This window comes from Papilio machaon, chromosome 10 (genome assembly GCF_912999745.1).
Source record: "Papilio machaon chromosome 10, ilPapMach1.1, whole genome shotgun sequence".
Lineage (NCBI taxonomy): Eukaryota > Metazoa > Arthropoda > Insecta > Lepidoptera > Papilionidae > Papilio > Papilio machaon.
This window is the reverse complement of record NC_059995.1, coordinates 1,742,274-1,752,799: the sequence shown is the minus strand read 5'-3', so window position 1 is coordinate 1,752,799 and position 10,526 is coordinate 1,742,274. Positions and strand designations below refer to the sequence as shown.

At 31.8% G+C, this 10,526-nt stretch overlaps 1 protein-coding gene across 1 annotated transcript; it reads left to right on the top strand.

Moving 5' to 3' along the window:
* Positions 1-8,399: 8,399 nt before the first annotated feature.
* LOC106713336 lies at positions 8,400-9,413 on the top strand. The gene is made up of 2 exons (XM_014506134.2): positions 8,400-8,474; positions 8,811-9,413. The coding sequence occupies exons 1-2, from the start codon at positions 8,457-8,459 to the stop codon at positions 9,411-9,413; spliced, it is 621 nt and encodes a 206-aa protein (XP_014361620.2). The 5' UTR covers positions 8,400-8,456.
* The last annotated feature ends 1,113 nt before the right edge of the window (positions 9,414-10,526 follow it).

Here is a 10,526-nt window from a genome sequence, read left to right as displayed (position 1 = left end):
ATGACAAGTTGACTTCTAGACTTACAATATCCTATCCTAGTTCAGTTCGTTTGATGTCACCAAATTATTCTCTCATTCCAAAGGATTGTGTTAAAATCTGTGTTGATGCCACATTTATTGGTACGTCTTAATAAAATCGAATAAACAACATTCATAATGAAACAAAAGATTTTTTCACACATTTCACATTTTTTTCTAACTCTCTTAAATTTTGTGTCCGTGTTTCTAGGCGATCTATTATTTTTATTGAAATAAAAGATCGCCTTTAAAATAGTATACATTAAGACTGTATCTTGGTTGTATTTCAATACATTCTTGGAGGCGATGTTTAAGGGATTTCCATTTGAATTATACAGATGTCTAGGGAAAAAGGCTAAAAGGACAAAACGAGCCTTTGTAAATGTATGAGCCGCCTGCATCGACATAGGATGCGTGCAAAGCATATTGATAGCTCAATGTCAGTCAGAGTTCTCTATAAAAAGCTTTTACTCCTTAAAAGTTCATATAATTATCATAGAGTAGGATAAAGTCTATGAAGTAGGAATACAAAAAGATTTTTTTAGATATGTAACTCTAGAAAATTCGATACTGTTGATGGCCAGTATTTATTTTAAAAAATACGCTTGTTTAGACTGTAACATTCGAAATTCAAAACTTTTTTTTAAAAGATTCGAAAGCGCATGTTTCAAGAATCGTTCCATATTTAAAAAGCTCTTAAATATATAATTTTCTAATATAATGGAGGCAATAACTGACATGCGTTTAGTCACGGTAATATTATAACTTTAATATAATTTATTACACACTTCTTAAATTGTATACTGTCGTAAATATTCATTACTGCATTTATCTAAACACTTGATATATTATTATTTATGCATTAGCATAGTTTTGAAAGTAGTCATTTTAAGAGGGAAAGCAGACGTGACTTTGACATGCAACGATGCGTTCAAAATAATAGTTTTAAACTTTGTTATAGGTTAAATATTCACTTAAAACATTAATCAGTAAAAGTGAATCTAAAAATGAATGAAGTGAAATGGTAAAAACAGGTTGTTGATTAACTTTGATTTGCTTGCAATAAAATCTTAGACGTACTTTTTTTATTTTAAAATCTTTTTATCTTAACAAGACCTTTGTTATTCGTGCTACTTTATGCAACTAAAATGTATGGGTGATTGATTTAAAAAACTATTTGTCGTAAGCTCGTAAGCAATCATTCATAATACCGTATTTTTTAAACGTGGGCGTAGGTCCCGCTATATTCTAAGATTTATAACACAAATAACTCGGAAACCGGCTGTTAACCAATTTACATAGTTCTTATATTCACCGCTCTATGCATACATATTACGTATTAGGCCTTCGTTTAAATCATGTTACCGTAAAAATGGAGAAATTCATTGATTTGTTAGTTCACTAAAAATATTAAATCTCGTAAAATTGTACGCAACGATTAATGTATTAGAGTTTGTTATCTATAAACCTCAATTCGTCGTATTGTGAACATTACAATTTGAATCCTTAAGGTATATTGCAACAGAAACGTTAAACCAGTCACTTTTTTTAAAAGTTATATTTGAAATCTAAGTTACATTTCATTCTTTTTTTAGTTAAAATTAGTAAGTTAGTGAGATTGTAAATAAACTTAGTGTACAACTTAACCGTGACATCCATATTTCTCTAAGCTAACGATAACCAATCAGAGTGTTATACAAGGTCGATAAAAAGTGTATTGACACGCGAACGCATGCAAAAATTGACCGACACGAATGTTCAATTAAAAACTGCTAACTTGAACGAACTCGAAGGAGTTTTATTGATTTGCCGTATGAGAGATTACTTCCTTTTACGTTTATCAATATAATGGTTTTAAAGGGGTCATTTGTCCAAAATAGTTTGAGGATCCCTGCACTAGAATAATCTTGATGAACATTGGAAGGATGTACTGAGGATGGTAGAGATGGCTTATGCACTAGAAATATTTTAAAAATGTATTAAATCGTTGTGAATCATATTTCACATGTTAACTTTACTATCGCAACGCTTGCTGGGTTTAGCTAGTTTTGGAATATTTCAACAACTAATAAATAATTTAGCTTCAAAATATACAGTTGAACCTGGATAAGCGAGAGTCTAAAGGACCGAGATATTTTTCTCACTTATAGAGTTTTCTATCGAACCTGAGTTCACGCTTATCCAGGTTTGATTGTACTTAATAAATTATTAAAGTATGTTCGTGTAAAGTAAAAAACTACAAATGTACTTAGCATACAATGTATATAGTATGTATAATACATATATGTATAATATGGAAAATAAACATAGAGGGCGCTGTAATTAAAACATAACTTACTTGAGAGCATACCCAACGCATTCCTCATTAAGTTAGAATTATAGCGCAACTGCATGCAGACCCTAGTTTATTACCAGCGCTTACTTTGTACATCACATTAATTACTATGTTAAAATACAAGAAGGAAGCAAATATTAAATTATTAAGTTTACGAGATCGTTGAATGGTTTTTGATACAAATAAAAGTTTCAGGTTTCTTTATTATTTCTTTAACAATACAGAATTAGGTATTTGTCTTTTGTTTTATTGTTTGTCTATTGTTTTTCTTCTGAAATTTTAGACGAATGAACCTTAATTATAAAGACGGATAATGTCCGTCCAGTATTTAGATAATTATGTATTACTGGCTGTAGCCCGCGAACCCGTCCGTGCAGAATTAAAAAAAAAAAAAAGTAGCCTATGTGTTCTTCCAGACTATGTTCTACAACTGTGCCAAATTTCATCAAGATCTGATGAGCCGTTCCGAAGATAACTATAAACGTCCATTCACCCATCCAAACATTCGCATTTATGATATTAGATAAGTATCAGTTAATATTCAAATATTATTAGAATTTTTATTTCGTTTTTCCCAATAAATGGTATCGCATCTGCAGTTCCTCTGACGTAGTGAATGTCAATTGGCATCGATGATCACTTCGGTGTTCCCGGCAGTCGTTAGCCCCCTTCTCTTATAAAAAAGCTATTGTAAATATTCCGAAATATGTTACAAATTTTTATAATAAGCTAGCTTTCACCCGCGACTCCGTCCGCGCGGAATAAAAAATAGAAAACGGGGTAAAAATTATCCTATGTCCGTTTCCTGGTTCTAAGCTGCCTGCCCACCAATTTTCAGTCAAATCGATTCAGTCGTGCTTGAGTTATAAATAGTGTAACTAACACGACTTTATTTTATACTAGCTTTTACCCGCGACTCCGTCCGCGCGGAATAAAAAATATCCTATGTCCGTTTCCTGGTTCTAAGCTACCTGCCCACCAATTTTCAGTCAAATCGATTCAGCCGTTCTTGAGTTATAAATGGTGTAACTAACACAACTTTCTTTTATATATATAGATATATTATGATAAATAATTTATTTTATTTTATAATCTATTTAATTAGAAAATACACATCATCGATTAATCAATCTATTTAATAATCAACAACTTAATGTTGGTATCCACTGCCAAAACACCCGTATGAAAATAATCTTTGCCATTCGTTATCTCTGTTTTTTACAATTAGAATGAAAGGGATGATGATATGTTTTTGTACATGTTTCTCATCAGTGTAAACCCACAGTCATGAAGTATCTGCTGTGAATATAACACGCCTTGTTTCTCCCACAGTAATTTTCTCCCTGACCTAACACTTGCGTTGCATCCTTACGTAATCAGTTACCGATAGATGGCGTGATATAACCTGACATGTTTAAATTGATTCGCGGATACTAACCCACACCTCGTAAATCAACTCTATAAGTCCCTTTTTCCACTTAGCGGATAGTCGCGAGCGGGTCCTCAGCCGCCATTTCCATTGGAATAACCGTGTCAGAAATAATATATATGTAAAATTGATGTAAGCCACGAGAAGCCAGAGTCGCGCGTCTAGCCACTAAATGGAAATGAGAACTAAGTACTAGGTCTATCCCCCTATCGTATATACGGCTCTATACATTACATGAAGGTTGTAAGTTATAAATGACATGGTTGACTTACCATTTTTATTTTTTTATTGACTAGACTATTTTACATTTTTTACCTACATCAATGTAATTTAAAAAATATTGTGAAGTTTTTTTTATAAAGCGGTTGCCTGCGCTTTCGTCAGTTTTAACATTTTAATTCACTTAAAAACTGCCACAGTATCAATTCACATTATTAAATTATGTTTTATTGATTTTTTTTTCTTTACCACCAACGACATTTTAATCTCACGAAGTTCGCGCATGAGCGATCTATCATTGGTACTGTCACCAAGAAAAGATTATAAATATTTTTTTTTAGTTTAACGTTCGTGGATCTTATTTCATACATTCTGTTTGGAATTAATTATCTTATTATGATGTTACTTAGTTTCTAATACTCGTATTATAGCGTGTACTTTGGACAGTCCGAATTTATATTTTAGCGTATGTATTTATTTTTTCGTAAAATTAATGTCAACGTTGTCTTATCCTTCCAGAAAGCACGATTTATGATAATTCTTTAAGCCTTGTAATATAAAAAGACAAAGGCTCCTTTTAATTTGCGGACTTTTGACCTTCTGTAATGACCTTTGTGGAAATGGTTATAAATTTTTTGTTGCAGTGTTTCATTTTTCATTACAATTATATTCTGAATGAATAACAAATGCAACAGCTTTTTTCTCCGCAGGTACACATTGAGTTAATAAAATCATCACGCCGTTCTAAGGGCCTATCGAAGCGTGAATGATAAAGAACTGGGGACCAAGTCGTAGGCCCTTACGTTCTGGATTCTATGCACTTATATGGTTTACTTACGTTTTATGTGTTGTGAATGGTTCTTGTTATAAATAGCTAGACAGACTTGGGGATATTAAGGCAAGCTTAGTAAGTAAGGAACAAAGATAGAAACACAGTGTGATATAAACCTAAAATACGATAAGAAAAACAAAAGAAAGCTGCACTGCATAACCAAAGAGAATATTTAATCTATTATATCATTACCCTTATTAATGTAAGGCCCCTCGTACACAAAATAACGTCATAGAAGTTATACAGCGCGCGTCGCCGATATTTCCATCGTATCATCGCCAAAAACATTCGCTTACAACTTACTTGTCAAACTCGTTAGCAGAACAATCGCTGACATTTTCAAGATGGCGGAGCAAATCTATAATCTATACAGTTGGCATGTTGTAGCTATGCCTGTACTGTCCGAATAGACAACTCGCGTCGACGATACAATGTTGTATGTATGAAGCGCACGCAACGCGATTCTCGCGACGCGACCATATAGTACACATAATATTGGTTTCGACATCTTATGCTGAATTTTGTACGGAGGCCTTATGCTACTTTTATTTTTTCCTCTGGGTAAGTATTTTAAATCAAAACTATTATGAGCAATTTACGGGCTATTACGTATCTATTACATGCCACAAAAAACAGGGATCATAAAAGCCGTGAGACTAACCGGTTAACCTCACCGCAGGTCGTGTCTAAGTACCGACTTATTGTACATTTCTTTCACTTAATAGACAAATTATAGATATTTAAATATCTATTACTTTTTCTACAAAACACTGAGATAACTCGAGCGCCCGGCAAGTTACATCGTTCCTAAATTAATGAATGAACTACCCCCAGGTTTGGTAAAATGCATAACACAAAAAAACATTAAGCAAGCTAAAACATTACTTATGTACGCAAGATGGTCACTTTAGCGCTAGTGACAAACCACTGCGGTTTATATAGCGTTAATTATTTGTTATATTTTTATTGTAAAATTGTATATTGGTAATAATAAAAAAACGAATTTAAAGTTTGAATTCGAGGCTGATATAATATTCTATTATGTATTAGTGGTATTTATTAACAAAATAATACTAAATACAGTACTATAATTAAGTCATTAAACCACAAAGATTACTAAACTGTATGAGAAACTTTCATGTTTAAAATATTCACACCCGACGCATTAATACAGAAAAATATTGCTACCCTTGTTTTTTTTTAAAGATAAGGAATAACAATGTGTTTTTATGCAAATTTTTCGGCGGTTAAAACATACTAATAAAACGTTTTAAAGATTCTAATCACCTCTGAATTAAGCTCCCGAATATTACCGTTATGACGTGCACTTGCCAAATGTTCTGGCAAAGGTCCATTAAGCTGGAACAATGGCGAGTTGCCAAGTTACTGTTTTTGACAATACTAGGGTTACCACATACACTCTTGATTTATTGAATTAGAAAAAAAATATGATATTATTTATCTATATATATAAAAGAAAGTCGTGTTAGTTACACTATTTATAACTCAAGATCGGTCGAACTGATTTAGCTGATAATTGATGGGGAGGTAGTTTAGAACTAGGAGACGTACATAGGAACTTTTTAATCTTGTGTGAATTTTTTTTATTCCGCGCGGTTGAAATTGCGGGTAAAAGCTAGTATAAGTATATTATATTAATACGTGAAGTGAAAACTTTGTACCCCTTTTTAAAGAAATTATGGAAACGGATCAACGTGAAATTTGACACAGTAATAATTAGAAAAGTTTTTGACTATGAAACTCCGGTTAAGAAGATGAATCGATATCAAATTCGGCTCAGTCGTGTAGACTCTAGGACGTCACAATGGAATTGACGTACATACAATCCTACATACATTAAAATAAATTTAAGTACGCTCGAAAATCATGTCAGTGTTTAGGCAGTGTAAATATGTACACGATAATTGATACTAATTTGATATTAATGTACTCAACGAAAGTAATCATTTTATAATCGAATTTAAATAATATTAAATACAGCCCTTCAAATGCTCCTCATTTTAAAATGAACTAATTATGCAAAATGGACTTCACTTGAGTATAGGAAGTGGCAAGTAATTTTCTGAATTTTACGTGACTTGATTTTTAACTATATTATGTTTACTATGATGCATATTAATTTTACACTAAGGTTATCGGAAATAAGTTATTCAAAGAAAATAAAAATAAAATTTATAACTAACGATAGTAAATCGATTCGTTAGTAACTTTTACTGGTCGTAAGGATTAAATATGGCAAGCATTAAGCAATAAAACGCTGATTTATCGGATACATAAATAACTTTATGATATTAATATCCTTTGATAATGAAATATTTTCTTAAGAACGTAAAGTTTAACTTATCTTTTTACTTTTTGAAGTCGGCTAAAAAGAAAGTCGTGTTAGTTACACTATTTATAACTCAAGAACGGCTGAATCGATTTGACTGAAAATTGGTGGGCAGGTAGCTTAGAACCAGGAAACGGACATAGGATAATTTTTACCCCGTTTTCTATTTTTTTATTCCGCGCTGACGGAGTCGCGGGTAAAAGCTAGTTAAAAATAAAGATTAATGCAATAATGAAGCGGACCAGCGCAGCGGTAATATATTATTAAGGTTAACGCGCATTCATCAACTTATAGACCACTTGCAAATTAAATTAATTTAAAATAGAGAAAAAATTATATGAAATTGATAAAATGTGTATTTATGTAGAAATATAATTATTCGAAACAGATTATGCTTCAAAACTAGCTAAAAGTAAAACTACTTGTACGTCATATGTCCACGAGTAACAGTTTCTATCAATGTTTAAAGTGTAAGGAGGACTTTGCTTTTAAAATACATTTGCCCATTTGACTAGTCAGCAGTAATTATAGTCTCTTAAGAGCACGTGTCAATATGTTTATAATATAAAACACTTTCTCTTTGAAGGGTTTTTAATATGTTATCAATAAGTTTACTTAGAAAGTTACCGGCCCTTATAATTAGCAATAATATGTGAGAAGAAAGTTAATACAAGATCACGGTGTAGTGTGTACTCAATGGAAGTAAATTATACACAAAGGTACAATAAAAGTTTTGTTACAAAAAAAAATCAAAAGCATTTTGTTTTTTTCTTTTAAGCATTTTTTTATTTGATGCTACATCCAGATTAGCAGCCGTTTATCAGACTATTTTTTGTTAAATCCTTGATGAGTCAATGCAATTTAAAACCATAACTGCCTCCAATGCCTGTTGAGTTTGAATAGCAATGCTTACTATTAATATAATTGCTACAATAACTTATTAAATGTAAATCGATGGTGTAGCGATTAATAAGGACTCCTAAAAATCTATTAAAGTAGGATAAACTAGGATAGTAGAAAGCAGAATGAAGTCAACTCATACAGTGACGAATTTTATCCAGGCTTTACTTTCTTATAAATTGTACCTAATTATTTTCGTAATGATTCATACCTTAGCTATTTTATTTAGCATTCTTGTCTAATAGTAATAAGAATGGGCCAATTACATGTAATTACTGATAATGGTTTGATTTAATTAGATCTAAATTTTCGTATAAATTGGTAAGAAATCGTAGGCGTGATTTATTGATGCATTGACTTTAAACCGGTCACCATGAAGATCATATTATTGGTAAGTAAAATACATCTCTATCCTTTTCTAAGAAACTGAGACCACAACATATTTTTCATACTTTTTTGTTGTGCAAACTCGGAATTATTTGCTACGTAATTCAGTATTTATTAACATATAGCTTTCGCCCGCGACTCTATCTTAGTGGAACATAAAAAAAACTTAGTGAAAGCCTATGTGTTCTTTCAGACTATGCTCTATCTCTGTGCGAAATTTCATCGAGATCCATACAGCCGTTCTGGAGATACCTTCAAACAAACATCCATCCATCCATCCATCTAAACATTCACATTTATAATATTAGTAAGATATAGATTAAAATGTTATTATTTACAGATAGCTGTGATACAACTGTTAACATTTATAGTGATTGATGGATCACCGTTACCAAAAGAAGAAAAAAGCGAACAAGAAGGAAAAGAGAGTGAAAAGAATATAAAAACAGAAGCAACTACTGCCAAAGATGTTGAAACTGAGAAAGACAATGACACAAAATTGAAATCTGCCAAAGGAAGAAATGAGAAGTCAACTCCTGAACCAGTAATCGAAGAAGAAGAGAATCAATTCTACATAATGGTACCGGCAGGAAAACAAGCACAAAATTTCAAACCATTTAACTTCAAGAGAATTCCTAAAATGCCTGTTCAACCTAAATACGTATTCAAACAACCAAATTACCCAACATTACCTTATGCTTATCCAATGTTTCAAGGAAACCAAGAATTAATGGAGCCAGAAACTGAAATAGAGTATAGTGTACCGAATATGATGACAAAAATGACAGACAATCTACCAATGTATTACATACCATTGCGTAAAGGACAGTTAAGAAATGATGCAGATGACATGACACAAATGTATCAATCGCCATTCCTATTTCAAGATAAAGAAATGAACCCTTGGGACCCATATTTAGAAAATCCTGGTTATTATAAATAAATAAATGTAATGTTTACTCGTAATTAAAGTTGTATTAATAATTCATTTTTATGTTTTATAAGTGTAAATAAACAATATATAAAATAAAAATACCATCGTTTGAATATTTACATTTCTGAGCTCTAATTTTTTTTATTATGTGATAAAAAATCATTAATAAACAAATTATAAAAAGTTAATTTACCGCTATTTATGATATAAAGAAATAAAAAATAATGTACTGGATGCATTATATCAAGTATTAATTCTTTATTTATTGAATACTAGCTTTTGCCCACGACTCCGTCCCCGCGGAATTAAAATAAAATTAATAATGAGCCGACGTGTTCTTCCAGACTATATTCTACATCTGTGCCAAATTTCATGAAGATCCGTTCAGCCGTTCCGGAGATACCTTCAAACAAACATCCATCCATCCATCCATCCATCCAAATGTTCGCATTTATAACATTAGTGAGATAAATAATTATTTTCATAGCTAATAGGCAAGTTTCGGAAGAGACCATAACTAGTAAAAATCTCAAGAAAATCTAGTTTAGCGCAGATTCTACATAATGTCACAAGTTAGAGCGAAATATTTTTTTGGTTTTCTTACAAAACTTTTACTTTCAAGTTAAACTTAAAATTCAAGATGGATGCATATTTATTTAAGAATCAATACCCCCTATGTTTACAAACAAAAGCTATCAAAAATACAGACGAATTGATAACCTCCTTCTTTTTGAAGTCAGCTAAAAAGAAGTAGTTTATTCTATAGAATCTTCAAACAGAAAACATCCTAACATATTTACAAAGGTGGGCATTAACTCGTTAATCCGTTAATCGTTAATTAACGAAGTTAACATTTTCCTTAACGGATTAACTTTTAAGTTAAATTCAAAAAGTGTTAATGCTCTTGTTAACTTCCGTTAAATTCTACTTCCGTTAATTTAGTCCGTTAATTGTTACAATAGACACTTATTGACGTGTTGTCATTTTATTTAAATTATGCATCAGGCTACATTCGTAAGTTCGGCTATGTTCGGCGACCGTCGGCGAGTCGATTGGTGAACGAGAAAGAACGAGAACGAGCGAGCGTGATGCATGTTATACAATACACCGAGCGGCCGGGAT